This window comes from Jaculus jaculus, chromosome 1 (assembly GCF_020740685.1).
Source record: "Jaculus jaculus isolate mJacJac1 chromosome 1, mJacJac1.mat.Y.cur, whole genome shotgun sequence".
NCBI lineage: Eukaryota > Metazoa > Chordata > Mammalia > Rodentia > Dipodidae > Jaculus > Jaculus jaculus.
The window spans coordinates 186,031,654-186,050,549 of record NC_059102.1 but is presented as its reverse complement, the minus strand read 5'-3'; the positions used below and the strand labels follow the sequence as shown (position 1 = coordinate 186,050,549).

The 18,896-nt window shown below is 36.8% G+C and overlaps 1 protein-coding gene across 2 annotated transcripts in view; it reads right to left on the bottom strand.

The window, feature by feature from the left end:
• Anxa10 (annexin A10) overlaps positions 1 to 18,896 on the bottom strand; it is a 74,264-nt gene that overhangs the window by 17,842 nt on the left and 37,526 nt on the right. For both annotated transcript variants that reach the window (XM_045141503.1, XM_012948484.2), the window contains exons 4-6: positions 13,274 to 13,387; positions 11,714 to 11,804; positions 10,141 to 10,220 (exon numbers count right to left, since the gene is read on the bottom strand). In XM_045141503.1, coding sequence (XP_044997438.1) covers positions 10,141 to 10,220; positions 11,714 to 11,804; positions 13,274 to 13,387 — 285 coding nt within the window. The remainder of the gene's footprint in view (positions 1 to 10,140; positions 10,221 to 11,713; positions 11,805 to 13,273; positions 13,388 to 18,896) is intronic.

The following is an 18,896-nucleotide window of genomic DNA, read 5'->3' as shown; positions in this document are numbered from 1 at the left end:
ATGACAGTTGAGTAGTCAACTCAATAACAATATAAGTGAGATTGAATGTGTGCCTATCACATTGACTGCACAAAACACTTCATGAGTTATGTTTGCCAAATTAAGTTAAATACTAGGTGTTTTACATTCCCTTTATTTTCCTTCCCTCCCTAATTCCTTACTCTTTATTTCTTTAAATATTTTATTTTATTTATTTATTTTGAGAGAGAGAAAAGGTGGAGAGAGAGAGAATGGATGCTCCAGGGCCTCCAGCCACTGCAAATGAACTCTAGACACATGCACCACCTTGTGTCCTGGGGAATTGAACCTGGTCCTTTGGCTTTGCAGGCAAATGCCTTAATGGCTAAGCCATTTATTCAGCCCCATCCTTCCTTTCTTTCTTTCCTTCTTTTCTTCCTTTCTTTCTTTCTTTCTTTCCTTCCTTCCTTCCTTCCTTCCTCCCTCCCTCCCTCCCTCCCTCCCTCCCTCCCTCCCTCCCTCTCTCTCTCTCTCTCTCTCTCTCTCTCTCTCTCTCTCTCTCTCTCTCTTTCTCTTTCTTTCTTTCTTTCTTTCTTTCTTTCTTTCTTTCTTTCTTTCTTTCTTTCTTTCTTTCTTTCTTTCTTTCTTCTTTTCCTTCTTTTTCTTCCTCTCTCCCTTTCCTCCTTTCTTTCCTAATCAAAAAGCTGACCATATCTAGGAATGTCCAATAAATTTACATAGAAATAAATAAGCCACATTTTCCTTTGACCAAATTTCTAACCCTTGATAATTTAGCATGTTCAATTATAACCATGAAGTTGGGCATCAGCAAGTGATGGTAAACAGGAAGGAGCCTGTCAGACATGCTTCCCCTCCTGTTCCTCTTCCTCCTCCTCCTCTTCTTGCTCTTCCTCCTTTGGTGTCATCTCTTTTGCTTACTTAACACACGGGGTGCAAAAGAGTGCACTTCTGTCATTCTAACTTTCAAAAGTTTTGTATTAACAGGTATATGATAGGTACAGTTTTTGTATATGCTCACAAGGACAAGAACACAATATTTAACGCATGAAAGTAATGTTATTAGCTAGGCGTGGTGGCACACACATTTAATCCCTGTACTTGGCAGGCAGAGGTAGGAGGATCACCATGAGTTTGAGGCTACCCTGAGACTACATAGTGAATTCAAGGTCAGCCTGAGCTGGAGTGAAACCTTACCTTGGAAAACAAAAACAAAAACAAAACAAAACCAAACCATAAGTAATGTTATTGGGTGGTGAGATTACTGGTGCTGTTTTACCTGTAAACTACAAATATGTTTACAGCTCCTTATTTTACAGTGAAAGAATGTAAAGATACTAAGAGGAGACCAGGGATATTCTCAGCTGTTAAATGTGCTTTCTTGTAAAACATGCTGGCCCAGGTTCAGTTTCTCAACCAACTATGTAAAAACTGATATAAAAAGTGGAACAAACATCTGGTGTTTTATTTGCAGTGGCAAAAGACCCTGTGCATACATGTGTACACGTGTGCGCACACACACATGGACATATGCATGTGCATGGGTGCAGGTGCAAATAAATAAGTAAAAATTTAGAGGATATTAAGTGAATTGCTTCAGGTCTGTTTGGGAAAGAGGAATTATTAGTTTGAAGTGGCTTTGCTGGCTCTAAGATCTGGTTTCCCCACAGGAACTCTTCCTTTCAGACAGTACCCTCTGGCTTCCTTTCATATTCTGTTTTAATTTGCACCAAGAAATAAATAATTAGAAGTAATTAATGTGTTATCTCTTCTGTGGAGTTTTATTTATTTAATTCCATAAATTTATCATGGTAATGGTTAACTTTCATTTTTTTTTTTTTTGATCTTTAAGTACCATGGATGCTACCAACCATCTCTCATCATCATACTTGCCTTCCTGAATTCTCTTTTTCTTTTCCTCTGTTTCACCACAAACTCCCCAAGCTTGTGAAAAAGCTCCTCTCACCTTTGCAGTCTCTTAATTTTTCTAGGTCCCTTCAAGTTTCTCACCATCTATTTGCATTTACAGTCCTTTGTGACTATTCTTATTTATTAATGTAGCATTAAATTCTATCTGTTGTAATAGTATTCAAATTTATATCTCTAGCTGAAATATATTATCAGAACTTCATATGTGTATATTCCATTTTCCAAATTAATATTACCATTTGAAATATCTAAAATTCTACAAAATCAAAATCCAGTTCCTACTGTCTTTCTACAGCAAAACCTGTTACTGCTTCCAGAATAATAATTCAAATCTTGTGATTAAGACCACAAAACTGAGTCATACTTGATTCTTTTTACTTTGTTTTCAAATCACGTCAAATTATTCAGGAAATAATAAGGGCACTGTTTTCAAATCACATCCAGGATAGGGCACTCCGCATCATTGCTAATGCTCTCATGTACATCATGGCTTACATTACATCTTGGCTTTGATCCTGAGACAGCCTCCTGTTAGGTTTCTCTTTCTACCCTTATCTCCCTATAGCCTGTTCTTAATACAGAATTTATCATGGATATTTTAAAGAATAACATCACTTCATTCCTGTACTGAAAACCCAAGAAAGGGTTACCTCTGTATGACTGCACTCAGAGTAAACATCAAAGTGTGCAGTGGTGTCAGGGCTTGTATAATCCCTCCACTTACAGCTTCTTCAACAGGTGCTCATCTCTTGGCATGGTGCACTTGCTTTACTTGCTTACATAGCACTCAGTGTATTCTTTGCTATTCCTCAGAACCATTCATTCTTTTCTTGCTTTAATCTTTCCTTCCTTTTTATTAGCTCTACCCTTTGTTTTAAGCCCCTTACACCTCTTTTCTTCATTTGTCTTAACCTTAACTGATATCATTGTTCAGATCTTCTGTCCATCTGTAAAATAATGCACTTTATTTGCCCTGCACAGCTCTACCATTCATATCTTCTACATTGTGATTTTCCATTATCTTTTAAAATTCCCTATCATGTCTGTACAAGTAAAATTTACCTTGCTAATGTAAGTTTTATTAAGACTTGAGATCTTTGTCTTTTGTTTGTTTTTTGCTAATTCCCAATTGTCAAAATCATGTTTGGCATTTGGAAGGTGTTAAAGAAATCCCTATTAGAAAGAAATGACATTTAGAGGGCAGACTTCAAAAGCCCATAAGCATATGGGCAGTGTTGTCTAGGTCATTGAAGTGAGATCTTTAAATATGCTGTTAAGTTTGTGAGAAATATTTCAGAATTTTCTGCAGTTCTGTTTATCTATACTCTTGTTTTTAAAATATAGTATTATTGGACACTTAACTTGCCATGGTGTCCATCTGTTTATTTTCCTGGGTAGTTAATTACTAAGAGTACTTTAAGCAGCCTGGAAGCTTTATAGAGGGCATTAGGAGAGTTTGTGACTCAACATTTTCCTTAGAGGAAAAGTCAAGCTGACTTTGTCACGTAAGAGCCTGAGAGAGGAGCATGCCATTGTCAGTTATGTTGATGATCCAGAAATGGCCTAAACGAATACAGAACTAAAGTAAGGGCAAGATAAAAATGTGAAGGGAAGATATTTGAACTGACACGTTGGGTACAGATGATCACTGAAGAGGAAGACAGCAATATCCTGGAGGCTTTGCTGACAGGTTTGAGAAGGGGCACTCAGGATAATCCTGAGACCCAGAGGGAGGAATAAGGAATACAATTTCAAATAGGACACTTCCCTTCTTTTCTTTGAGAAAGCACTTGTCATCTGTCTCTGATTTAATTATCACGTTGATTAATTGATCTCTAAGAGACTAACCATTCTTTATTTAATAGATGATTAGACCCTCCACAAATTTAGTGCAAGAAAGCATTCAGGAAGTGTGGTTAGCCAGCTGAATGACTGGCATAATTTCCAAGAAGAACATGTCCCCCTAAGTTGTTACTTTATTCAAAACAGTCCTGGCAAGAATCCCTGCATAATTTAAGTGTAAGATCTTCCCACCAAGAAACTATAACAATGGTTCTTCTGCACTTTGCATTACATGAATACTTTCATGCTTTTAGTCTTTAATTTCCCCTGTCTTTATAAATTCACAGAAAGGGGTGTGTCTGAATTTTAAGGTTGTTAAAAAGATGAAAGACATGAAAAATCCTTCTTTTGATTCTGAAAGTAAAAGTACCCACACTCTTTTTTGTTTGTTTGTTTGTTGGTTGGTTGGTTTTGTTTTACAAGGTAGGGTCTTGCTCTAAGCCAGGCTGACCTGGCATTCACTATATAGTCGCAGGCTGGCCTAGAACTCCTCCTACTTCTGCCTCCTGAGTGCTGAGATTAAATGTGTGCACCACCACACTATGCACACATACACTCTTAATAATGTTTAGACTCCACACATCAAGTTTATGAAGTAATAATTTATTCTATATATTTATAATCAAATTTGATAGACTTTAGCAATAACACATAAATTGTTATGTGCTACTTCAAAATATTTGGGTGGTTATACAGATAATATTATTACATGTTCAAATAAACATATTCACATATACATTCTATCAATACTAAAACATCACTGTTGAATTTTAGAAATAAGGAGTTGCAAAGCTGGGTGTGGCCTTTAATCACAGCACTTGGGAAGCAGAGCTAGGAGGACTGCTGTGAATTCAAGGCCACCCCGAGATTACCTAGTGAACTCTAAGACAGCCTGGGCTAGAGCAAGACCCTACCTTGAAAACAAAATAAATAAATAAAACAAGAAATAAGGAATTATCATTATGAATAAGATTTATTGGCTCAATACCTGAACAAAGGCACTGTTCATTGATTTTTTTCCTTATGATTTATTTTTCTGCAGTTCTGCATTATTATTAAATATGTTTGCAAGAAATACCAATGGAAGAAAGGGACAAGGAACAGGAGTGGACAGGGGGCAAAACTGAGCTGTGATGTAGAACTAATGGAAAGATATGTAATTCTAAAGAAAGTAAATTTACTTTTCCTATAGAAAGTTTATATTTTTATTCCTTGAGTTGCATACATACTTGTGCTAATCAAGCAATATTTATATAATAAAAACACAAACATAGAAATCTCTCTACTGATGTAAAAACCCTGAAGTTTTAGGTGGAGAAGTCAACATCTGATGTGGGTCTAAGTTTCTGGGTAATTGGAAAATATTCTGTAGTTTACCACAACCTGAATCTTTCCTTGTTCTCCTTCATTCTATAGTTTAAGCTGGGACACCATGAATTTATTGTCATAGCTCTCACACTGGAAGTTATTTAGCAAGAGAATCTGAGCAAGAAAATAGAGGAATTACTAATAACCCTTTTCTGCATAAATACATGTTGTTTTTGGCTGAAATTTCTCATTCTTATATCACTTCAACGTATATTCAGGATGTACCTGGATTCTACAATTATACATGCACATAGACACGTGCTATACACACACACACCAGATAAATGCTTAGCCAAAAATTTTTGGCCAATTTTTAATGTATATTTTATAACAAAAAGGAAATAGAGCTAGGCATGGTGACACACACCTTTAATCCCAGCACTCGGGAGGCAGAAGTAGGAGGATCACTGTGAGTTTGAGGCCACCCTGAGACTACATAGTGAATTCCAGATCAGCTTGGGCTAGAGCAAGACCCTACTTCAAAAAACCAAAAAAAAAAAAAAAAAAAAAAAGAAATAGAAGGAATTAAGGATTAAAGTATAGTGTTATCTTTGGCTTCATGGCAGCATTAATTACATAGAGCTCTGATATATTCAGGGCAATGTAGCATATTTTTGCATTTTGCATGCTGTTTTAGTTCCTCTTTGATGCTATGGCCATCATCATCACTGTAAGAGTAAGATTAAAGGTACAGCCGAAAAGCTTTCAAACCTTAGCCTTCTCAAAGAGGATTAGAATAAGGGTATGTTCAGTAATGAAATCATAGGTAAAAATGTAAATTTTTTTTTTCCCATTTAGAGGACTTTAAAGGAAAACTGCATTTTATTCTTCCTGTTCATCTTTTCTACCTTCTGGATTTTTTTTTTTTTTTTTTTTGTGTGTGTGTGTGCTGAATACAGACTTCTCTTAGTTATTATTTACTGGCATGCTATCTTATCCATCTCAGCCTTACCTGCTCCTGTTGCTTATTTCTCTTTCTTGGCTGTGGTACTCACTTGTTGGAATCTGGATGCACACCGGTAGATAATGACTAAACTTCAAGCTCTCTGAAGACAAAATCAATGGGCTGAAATTTGTAGCTACCCTTCATATTAAGTAGGGTTATTTGATTAAGGTTTAGCCATTGAAATTTGAGAAAAAAATATATGCACCATAATGGAGTCTCAAACTTTTCATGAGCAATCCTCCATTGTCTGCTTCTGCAGTGTGGAAAGATATGAACTTACAGGTATGAAGATGATCAGTAGCAACTGCTCTGGGCTTCAGGACAACTTGAGAAATGACATTTGCTGTGCATTTTTACTCAAGTATTATAAGGAAGAAAGTAATTTAATACATAATGGGCCACTTTGCAAACAGAAGTAAAAGAGGAGAGAGGCAGAAACTTTAGGTATTTGATGCCATTCCAATAGAAGGTGAAACTGCAGTTTCTGAGCAATGTGTCTTGAGATGTCTGGAGGGTTTGAAATGCCATGTAATCTATGACATGGCCTTGCAGTACTACCAGGTTGATTTTACTGTCTGAGATAGCACTGAAGCTATGAAATAAAGGGGCACAGATGCAAAGACATAAGTCACCTTTTTACAAATACACTGTTGCACTCAGGTTCACATTGCTGGTAGAAATAGCCCAACCAAAAGCAGTTTGTGGGGGAAGAGGTTTATTTTTGGCTTACAGGCTTGAGGGTAAGCTCCACAATGGCAAAGGAAAACGATGGCATGAGCAGAGGGTAAATATCACTCCCTGGCCCACATAAGGTGGACAACAGGCACAGGAGAGTGTGCCAAACACTGGCAAGGGGGAACTGGCTGTAGCAGACAACTTCAGGTTCGCTGAGATGAACTTCCAGACCAAGCACACTTATGGAGGAAGGGATTTATTGAAGCTTACAGATCCAGGGGAAGTTCCATAATGGCAGAAGAAGCTGGCCCGCTTTCATAGGACCAAGTGGAGAGAGAGAAGCACGTGCCAAAAGCCAAAAGCCACACAGTACACTCCAGGAGCTCCAGCTAGGCACACTTTGTATATCTTTAGATTGTAATCTGAAACCCACCACCACACCTTAAGATCTACCCAGTGACACTGCATCCAGCCAGGTGGCTGCAAATGCAAACCAAAAACAAATAAAACACTGAATATATTGGGGCTATCTATTCAAACCACCACACTGGCTATAACACCCATGATCCCACCCCAACAATACACTCCCTACAGGAGGCATTAATTACCAAATCTTCATCAGCTGGGGATCTAGCATTCAGAACACCCAAGTTTATGGGACACACCTGAATCAAACCACCACATACATCTTAGAAAGATCTTTGAATATAGTTAAGTGGTATATGGATCTACCTGGAAGCAAATAGATCACCGTTTTCCAAGTTTGGGAGGGAGTTTGTCATTTAAATATGCTATATAAACCCAAATTAAATGCTAATGAACCACTCATACTATAAGTAAACTATCGGGTTGGAGAGATGGCTTAGCGGTTAAGCGCTTGCCTGTGAAGCCTAAGGACCCCGGTTCGAGGCTCGGTTCCCCAGGTCCCACGTTAGCCAGATGCACAAGGGGGCGCACGCATCTGGAGTTCGTTTGCAGTGGCTGGAAGCCCTGGGTGCCCATTCTGTCTCTTTCCCTCTATCTGTCTTTCTCTCTATCTTTGTCACTCTCAAATAAATAAATTAAAAAAAAAATAAGTAAACTATCATCACCAAAGAGATAGAACTTTAAAGAGGATCATATCCCCAACCTTATAAATGAGTAAGGACAGGAAGAATCTTTCCAAATTTGCAAATGGTAGCCATGGAATGTTCATGCTAGAAACAATTCTGAAAGTATTGGAAGCATAGTATTGCAGATAAAAGGTATTTCTGTGTGTATTTGTGTGTGTGTGTGTGTGTGTGTGTGTGTGCCAGAGATTCACATTGATTGTCACTATTGTTTTTATTTTATTTCTGAGAGAAGGGGGGGGGGGATATGAATGATTAGGCAATCCAGGGCTTCTAGTCACTGCAAATGAATTCCAGATGCATGACTACCATTTGCATCTGGCTTACATATGTACAGGGAATCAAACTTGGGTCCTTAGATTTCCCATGCAAGCACTCTAACAGCTTACCATCTCTACTGCCCAAACATCTTAATTTTATTGAGACAAAGTCTTCCCCTTGAGACCAGAGTTCATACATTCAGCCAGTTAACTAGCCATCTTATCCCAGGGATAACTCTTCATTGCCTCTAGTGTGCTTAAGTGGGGGTTGCTGGGATTACAGGCACTTGCCACACAGTTTTTATATGGGTGCTGAGGAGCCAAGCTCTGGTCCTCACACTTGTATAGCAAGTACTTGCCTTCTCCCCATCTATGGAGATTCTAACTTCTAATCTAAGAATGTGAGTTCTTGGGCACTGTCTACCTTCATTCTCTTGTAGAAGGCTTTTGTTTATTCTTATGTTTTCAAGGCAGTGGAGTCTTCTTAATTGCAGATACCATGTACAAAACCCTATTATTCTAACTGCAAGTTTTTACTAATTGCTCAGCTATGTTTCTTTTTCTTTGATTCTTTCTTCTCCTTTTTTTTTTTTTTTTAAATTTTACAAGGTAGGGTTTTACTCTAGTCCATGCTGACTTGGAATTCACTATATAGTGTCTCAGAGTGTCCTCAAACTCATGGCAGTCCTCCTACCTCTGCCTCCCTAGTGCTGACTTTAAAGGCATGGGACACCATGCCCAGCCTCGGCTGTTTCTGATGTAGAAAGAGAAGGATTGTGGATTAAAAGCTGAACACTAACTTTTTCTTCATGCATTTCTGAATAGCTTTTGGCATCAGGATGATAGGCACATTAAGATGTAGGCACAAAGCAAAAGGTAATTATGCCTTAAATATTATTTCTACAGAAATGCTAATATGCAGAATGTTTTTGAGAAATTTTAATTGGGTAGGAATAATTGCAAACCATTATTTTTATGGAAAAATAAGAGAAATGGCAAAACATAATTTTAATTTGAAATTAGATTTCTTTAACTTCAAATTAAAATTGGATTTTTAATACATTGTACAGTGTAACAGGATTTATATAGGCAGCACTTGGATTCTATGCTGGGACTTGCATATTATATTCTGGAGTTTGGCTTACTGGCTCCTGGAACAATCAAAGAGATAGAAATTTTACACACCCACATACACACATGTAAATGCACATCCACATATATGCACATGTGCCATACACCACACACACACACACACACACACACGTGACTTTTTTGTGGTGCTAAAGATCATACCCATGCTAAACATGTACTCTATGTACTGAGCTATGTTCTTAACCCCAAACCTTACTATTTTCTCTTCTTCATTTGTAAAATGTATGTAATAAAGTTTATATCATAGTATTTTAAAAATACTTTATTTATTTATTTATAAGAGAGAGAGTCATAGAGAGTGAATAGGCTTGCCAGGGCTTCTAGCCACTGAAAACAAATTCCAGATGCATGTGCCACCTATTACATCTGGATTTACATGTATACTGGGGAATCAAACCTGTATCTTTAGGCTTTGCAGGTAAGCACATGAACTGCAGAGCTCTCTCTCCAGGCCTATATCACAGTATTATTGTAATAAATATGTTTCACTTATAACACAATGCTAAATATAAAGCTGAACCTTAACAACATAAGTTCCCAATCCACTCAGGAATTTAAAAAATTAAATACAATTCTAATTTGACTTATACATTAACCCTGTTTATTTTTTAACTATCAGGAGACACATGTACATCTGTACATGTTTTTGCACTTATAATCATTTGGAATAGATCTAGAACTCTTTAGAGTAGAGGTGATAGGGGAACATACTTATTCCCCATGTTAAGGTTTGAATTGAGTGCTTTGATCATAACCGATATGCAAGAAAAGGTTAATACAGAATTTAGAACTATAATATACAGGGATTTTATGCACTATTTGAAGGAAAATGCAATGTCTTTTTTAGAGAGTAAAAAGTGGTATGAATTTTGAAATACCATACCTGGACCAAGTTCATGAGAGTGTCTCTGAAGTGTCCGGAGGTCTCTGAATAAATGTCCTCTTGAAGGTTACTACTGTATTCTGGGCAAAGAATTATCCATGTTAAAATGTTATTTATTCTAGAACCACCTACCAATATGCTCTACATAAGTGAATGCCACTGAGTGTAAAGCATAGGGAAAGCCATCAATCTATTAACCTATCACATTTTTTTTTGGTTGCAAATTATTTGCCAAAGAAATTTCCCGACTAATGGAAACTATTGCCTTAAAAGTATTTTGCTCTAAAATTGACAAATAGTATTTAGAGTCACTTCACATGCTTTAGATCTCAAGAATTATGCATTCTATTCCTGTAGACTGCTGCCCAGGCTGGCACTTTTCGCCAGTGCTTCATCTCATTTTAATAATTTAAGTGAAGATTCTGACTTCATTCTCCTTGGGAAAGTCTTGCTTTTGTTCAGATGCAACATAGGTGACTGTGAGAAACATTTTTTTGACATTCAATGTTGCATAATACATAATGAAATGGAAATTAAGGCACTAAGCCATTTTGAAAATAAAAACAATTACCCTTTTTATTTTGATGTGTGAAAATCTGAGTTTGAGGTAGTTTGCAAAGATTGAAATTGATGTAAAGTGAACACATATGTTTACAGAAGCTGTGGAGCAATGGCTGCCTTTTGCTTTATTTTGTCTATGTTCCATGTAGTTCCAAGCTAAATGCACACCTCTGAAGCAAGTTTCTAGACATTTCCATCCCTGTCATATGAAGGCATCCAACCCATAGGGAATTTTAATTATATTCCTGGAAGACTTTCTCAATTCTCCAGGGTACTGTTGTATTTTCAACATGGCAACAATCAGTAATTCATAATGAACAAATTAGTTTTGACCAAGTCATACTTCTTCCAATTTTTTTGTTTGCTATTTTCATACTCTAGATTGACACATGGTAATTGTATATTTGCCTAGGGTACAATATGATGTTTCAATCTATGAATACATTGTGTAATGATATCTACCAAATTCAGTTTTTATTATTTCTTTACAAGTACATTAAAATTCCCTCTGTTATCCATTTCAAAATATTATTATCAGCTAGGCTCAATCTACCATGTAAGCAGACGTCAGAACCTCCTCTTCTTATCTGTGTATGAGCTGGTTGGCCTCTCCCCATTCTTCCTCTCTCCTAGTCCTTAGTCTCTGAAAATCACTACCTACTTTAGTACAGTGAGACTTAATTCCAACATATGAGTATCTCTAGAAAAGTATTCAAAATACATAAACTTAAACATTTGTGGGTTTTTGAATATCTATCTTTCTTTGAAAAGTATTTTTATTTATTTATAATGAGAGTGAGGCACAGTGAGAGTCAGAGGAAGAAAGAGTGATTGAGCATGTTAAGGGCTCTTGCCACTGCAAACAAACTCCAGATTCATGAGCCACTTTGTGCATCTGTCTTTATGCCTTTAACTGACAAGTTATCTCCCCACCCTCATTTTGGGTTTTATTTGGAAAATATGACACTCATATGTCTGTACAATATAAATATATCTATATATTTTTTCTTACGCAAACAGTAGGCTTCTCTTAGCTGGAAAATTTCTCCACTTGTTCTTGAAGCTAATATTTCAATGAGACAATTCTCATCAGTACCTGCTCCCTAGAGAGCCAGAGAGAAATATGAGGGCATTTTTATTTTGAATACTTATTAACTGTAAGTATAACAAAGGAGTAAGACATTCCTAGTGTGTTGAGAGGTATCAGAGGAAATAGGAAGTATATTTGGAATACAAAAAATTGGCTTCATTTCTGATCAGGGTCTGCCATTTCCTAACTAGTTGATCACCTGGCAAGATAATATTATCTTCAAAAATTTCTGTTACTTTATTTAGAACAACACATTATGGGTTATGACTACACAATGTGGGAAAAGATACTATTTCTACTTGTGTCTGGAATGGAACTTGGTATTCCTTGTGCTGAGGGAATATCAGTTGTAAGTTGCTGGAATGTCAGTTCTGAAATTGGATCCTGGATCTTACAATTGGCCAGGGATCTTTTGGGGACCTGTGCTTGCATCTCTTTAGATGTGGAATTTAGGACAGTTTCTCTAAGTATTTAAACTGTATGCTTGTTGTGGTCTCTAGTATATATGATGCGTTTTCCTGCAGCAAACATATTACAGACAACACAGCTTTTTCCAGAGAAGCCTGAGGACTTTTTTATTCTAGGAAGTACTGAAAAAGCAACTCAGCATCATCTCTACAGGAACAAAGAACATCATTTTCACAATTTTTTCACATAATTTTGCAAGAACTAGGGATTGACAATATTTTAGAACACAATGAGTTAAAATTCATATGAGTTTTACACCATGGATATTCTAATCAGTAAGTGTGATAGTTTAAGTTCATTTTTTGTCTATTGCCTCATTCCTATCACACATGGTTCACAGAGTTGGGTCGTCTGGTCATTGCCCAGCATTTTACTGGAATGAGTCAAACAGTCCTACCAGTGTTCAGTGCTGGCCTCAGAGAAGTAAAGTGTTCTCTCTTTCTCTCCCATGTCCCTATATCACAGAAGCTATAACAAAGCTGCAGTCTAGTTATTTCATGAAAATAACTTTTAGGAAACAATAATATTAATTTTTTAGAAGAAAAATCCTGCTACCCATGAGCAATCATTTTTATAGGGGACTAATTTAAAGTCATTAAAATAAATCACAGCATCATTTGATTCAGTATTTTGAGTCTGAAGATTCCTATGATTGTGAGCATATCTCCCTCAACATATGAGTACACATTGAGGAAAGACTGTTTGAATAGCATTTTACTCTTTCCTTTTGTTAGCTCAATTTGAGGATGGTTCCTATGTCAGAGTTGGTCCAACCAAAGAGCAGGCTGATTCCAGCCACAGGGCTCGGGGACTCTGTCTTCCTAAGAGTCCCTGAGCACAGCATTTCCATTCTTACATCATAGTTCAGATAACTCTCAGATCTCCACCAGTCATATAAATACACAGGAGCAACATAGGGAAGACTCCTTTCTGTACCTGTCACAGGTATTATTATTATTAATTGTTAGGTCAGCCTGTGTCTGTTGCAGGTATATTATTATATCCAGTGACTACCTTCATGGCATGCCAAAGTTCATGAGCATCATACAAAGGCGGTGGGTACATGAGGCCCACCATGACGTCCTTGAAGTGAGACGAAAGCTGTTCCTTCAGATCCCCAACCAGGTTCTGTGGACGAAGAAGCCAACATCTTTTATACTGTCACATGCCAAACTGACAACAGAAATTGGGTAATTGCAAGAAGTCTATGACAACTTTCTTTATATGCCATTTCATATAACAAGACATGTTGTTTTGCTTCTCATACCTATCTTTGCATCACACTAGACAATGGACTTGAGAGTTTGAAAATGACTGATAGGATCTGTGCACATGGACATATTATTAGTCATACTAATACAGAAGGAGTTTCTTTCTACAGTCCCCAAATCCAACCCCTCTTTTTATTTCCAAATGAAAATATTTAAATGTTAAACTCAAAGTCCTTTTAGTTGGGAGATTGTTTTTATTTTTTGACCAAGCCTTAAAGACAATATGCATTTTACTTGATTTTACAACTGCAGCAATCTCTTTTAGCAGTGTTTTCATCATTAAGAAATCTCTTTTGCTCTTGGTTATGCTTTGAACAAAAATCTGATGTGAACTAATTAAATAATCACAGACATTTAATTGATAGCCACATTATTTAAGATATTGAAATTTAAACACTTAATGAGTGTTGAATTTTATGTTTTAAAATATGGGTACAAAATATTTAAAAAAAATTAGGGCTGGAAGGATGGCTTAGCAGTTAAGGTGCTTGCCTGCGAAGCTTGGAGACCCAGGTTTACTTCTCCAGTACCCATGTAAGCCAGATGCACGTTCTGAAGTTTTCTTGCAGTGGCTAGAGGCCCTAGTGTGCCCATTCTCTCTATCTGCCTTTTCTTCTCTCTCTCAAATAAATAAATAAATTTTTTTTAAAAAGATATTTTAAATTTTTGTTTCTTATTTTTATAGTACATAGATATAAAAATTATTTATTTGAAGAAAGAGAGAGAGGGAAAGAGAGAGAGAGAAGATGAATGGGTGTACAAGTGCCTCTGCCATTGCAAACAAATTTAACTCAAGGTACATGCACCACTTTGTGCCTCTGGCTTTGTGTGGACTGGGGATCAAACTGGGCAGTCAGACTTTGCAAAGTAAGTGCCTTTAGCTACTGAGTCATCTCTCCAGTGCAAAGGAATTTTTTTTTTTTTTTTGAGGTAGGCTCTTATTCTAGCCCAGACTGAACTGGAACTCACTTTTACTCCCAGGCTGACCTTGAACTCACAGCAATCCTCCTATTTCTGCCTCTTGAGTGCAGGAATTAAAGGCATGTACCATCACACTCAGGTTATATACAGACTCTTTCAAAATGTCAACTTACTTTTCAGTAATTGTATCAACTGAATGATATTTAAACCTTTCTGTATGTTGCTAAAATTGGTAAAGCACTTATACTTCTAATAAAACCACACAATAGTAGTTTGATTCTGAGGTAACTCAATAATGGAATTGAAGTTTATAAAGGACACCAAAAATCATAATAAATTCAGAATAACAATATTGCCATCATTCATATTTTATTTAGACAGCATTGATATCAAAAGAGATATTGAAGACAAAGTCGACACTGGTTTGAGTAAAAGTAGAATGTGCATATGAAATGCCCTAGCAAAAAAACAAGAAATAATTAATTAAATAATTGATATTATATTATTTTAAATCTAAGTGTTCATAGAGACTTCAGATGTCAGTCAGTCTAACCTCCTTTCAAGGTTGGAGGGAAAAGATTCCAGACATGGGAATCTGGAAGAAGACAGTGAAGGTTACAATAACCACCGCTGATCATACAGTACTTGCCAGAACCTATTATGAAAATGTGAGCAACTGAAATCCTTCCATGCAGTGAACATATGAACTAAGATCTTTGACCTCCTCCTCACTGTGCAGATGAGAGATCTGTGCACAGTTATGTAACTAGCTCGGCAGAATTTGCAAACAGATGGAATCTGAATGTGATCATTTTCCTTTTTGTTTTTGACAGAGTTTCAATATGTAGCCCAAGCTTGCCTTTGAGTGCAAATACACTCATTCAATACACCATTATTGTGAAAAGATCTTGGCACTGAGGCAGTTGACAGAAAGGTGAAACATTTAGTATCAGCACCCACCCTATGAACCTTCCCCTAACCCTTAGTTGCTTAATTACTTGACACCACTGTCATTTGGAAGTTTTGAAGTGATTTTGATATATTTTAACAATAATAGTATAAGATGAACATTTTGTATGAGCATATTTTCCCTATCTATAGTTTTTTAAAAAATATTTTTTTCCTAAATTCTATGATGGTGTTGAGAATACCAAGTGTATATATGGAAATGTAGTATGTAGATGAATGTAACTTTATATGAAGAAATTTAATATGTATATTAATAAGTGAAATATTTAGCTGAATCTGCAAAAAAAACAAAAGAATGAATAAATGTGTGTAGAAAGAGTAAAATGTTAAAAATGTAAATAATAAGAGAAATGTTGAAGTTAACAATGACTTGAGCATAAGAAATCTTGTATTTAATATTTCATCTTATCTGCTTGATCACTACTCTCATTTCATACATGTATAGCAACATCTTTTCACAACATTCCACATAACTACTGAATACTATCTACTGAGATTAGTACTACCACTAGGTGGCGATGAACAACTGTATTTTGTAGCAGGCATAGTTGTATATATGAGTACATAGGTCTACCAACTCTTGGCAAAAAGTTCATAGAAATAACATAACATTACTGAGAGAAAATGTACCAGAAAACCTCTACTCTCACTGCAAGTTTTTAAATCCTATATAAGGATTATCTATAAGATCTCAAGAATCTTCTGAACTTTATATTCTCTCTCCCCTCTCTGGAAAGAAAGTCAAAGCACATAACTTAGGAGGAATCTTTAAAATATTGTCTGACACAAGACAATCACTCTAAAAAATGTCACCACCCCCAAATATTACATAATTGCTTTCAATTAAAATATGGATAGCTCCCAGTAACCCCAATATAAAGTGGCTTCCCTTCTCCTCCTCTCATTGTGACAATTCTGCGTCCCCAGCTTGGAATTTTATCTATTATATTGTATTTATTCTAATATTTGCTATATTTGATTATTAGTCAATTTGATGGTTTCTAACTTAGAAATACAGTCTTTCTCTGAAGGCCACATATATTATAGTGATCCCAGAATAACAAAATGGAGTTGAGCAATTCCTATTGCCTAGTGACAACTTTCTTGCCTCTGGGAACTAGTGCTCTGTGATGTTTGCACAACCAGAAAACCAGTTAACAATGCTCTTCTCAGACCATGACTTCTGCCTTTAGGAAGAGCATACCGGCATTTCCAGAAACTGACTAGAATTGTCACTTTTGCTGCTATAAGGCTCGTCCAGGTCACCATCATCATTCTCCCATGGTAACATAAGAGTTACCCCTTCTGTGCTTGAATCTTGAATTCTCTCAACAAATGGACAATGCCATCTTGTAACAGCACACACGAAACTAGTCACTTCATTGCTCTCATGATTTCCTCTTCGCTAGCATTCTCCTTGTTCCCTAGTCTTGTATGAGCACATCTCCCATAATCCACTTCACCCTTCATGCTACCCCAGTGGCCCATTCCTCTCTGTCTTTTCACAGTCATTTAGTTCACCCAGACCTTCAACACTTCCTTATTTCTCATCACACTTCCTTTTTAATCCCATAGTACTGATTGCCTACATGAAGATGACATAGTTCTCCAATTTGTGGTCCTTCTCACTCAAGTAGGCCATAGTTCCATCACTGCTGAACTTCTGGCCTGTTCTATTCAATGCTGTTTCTTCAGCCCATGGAACTGTTCCAGGTAACTAGTAAGTACTTACACAACAGACACAAAATGAATGAATGAATGAACCAGTGTAAATCTCCAATTACTTGTTTGTAGTAACTCTTGGTAATTCATAGGCTAATAAATAAAAGGTTCTCTGTCCTCAAGCAATTTCTTTGCATAAACTGTAAGAAGTCAGGAATGATAATTAGGTTAGAATGTAACATGAGGCAGAGGATATAGAAAAGGGAGTAGTAGAGTATTAACAAGGCAGTAGGAAGAAGAGTGTGCTTTCAGCCAGGAAGATAAATATTGAATTGTATGTTTAAATAACTAAACTTTGCAAGTTCAAAGAGGAGCATTCAAAGAGACTTCCTAATGAGAGCTTTAAATTCTCACTGAGAGTTACATAAATAACTTTTCAGATGCAACCTTTGGAGTGTGACTTTGCCCAGGCTCGCTGCCTCTGGTTTCCTATTTTCCCAAGAAAACTTGCCTTTTGCAGCAGGCTCAGCCGCAATCACAGCTTGGCCTGACATTAAGCTAATGAGGACTTGCTTTGCAAATTGAGCTGTTCGGTGCTGCCTGTGGAACTGCAGATTACCTGTGCTGCAGTGTTTTGACCGCTAGGAAGCAATTAAAAACAAAAGGGCAGTTTCCCATTCCTTATCTCTCTTCTCCTCATCTTACTGTGCATGAGTGGCAGGTAAGAAGTATTAAGTATGGCTAACATTTTGGTTGTCTAAATATGCTCAAGGGAACCATTTTATTTGCTTTTAAAGTCTAAGTTTCTTTTTTCTATTACCATAAGAAAGAATGCTTGCTATTTAGGTCCTCATTGATGCAAGCCTTTATAAAGAGAAACTTCTTAATTTCTACTCACCAGAGAAGTCACTGTGTAGATACAGGTACAAGTTATAAATATACTGATACTTTGCAGTAGTTAGTGAATATTTCTTCAAGCAGCTACATTCCAGGTATTTTCACAATTTATTTAACAGTCCAATTAAAAATATTTATTTATGAAGGGAGAAGGAGAGGGAGAGTGAGAAACAGAGAGAGAGAGAGAGAGAGAGAGAGAGAGAGAGGACATGCCAGGGCATGCCACGACCTCTTGCTAATGCAAAGGGACTACAGAACTGAACCTTGTTTGGCAGGCTTTGCAAGCAAGTGACTTTAACCATTGAACAATCTTTCCAGAATCCAATGCTTCAATTTTTATTCAGGACTTAGGTTGTTCATTTTTGTTTGAAAATACGTTGGTATTCAAGAAAAAAACATAAATTATTAAAAGTGCTGTAGTGTGCATCTTCAAAGTCCCTCTAAGGCCCATGTGTCAAATGCTTGGTCCCCAGGGCATCACTGTTGGGAGGTTGAGGAGCCTTTGAAAAGTGGGGCCTAGTAAGAGCTCCTTAAATCCTTGGGACATGCCCTTGGAGGAGCCAGTAAGGCACCAGTACATCCCTTCTCCCTCTCCTTTTGCATCCAGGCAATGTGGTGAGAAATTTTGTTCTCCAACATGATCCTGCTGCAATGTACTGGCTCATCCCAGGTCCAAAATCAACAGAGTCAACAGATCATGCACTGGAACCCCCAAACATGTGAGCCAGTATAAACCTTTTCATTTTGTAAGTTGATTACCTAAAGTATTGTATTACCATGAGTAAAAAAAAATGGATTTATTTTCAAAGCTCAATGAAACTATGAAACTACAGTGACTTAAGTAAAAATCTGAGCTAAGCTCCAGGATGAACAAAACGATGCCAGTTTTCAAGACTTTAGATGCTGGTGATGTGAAG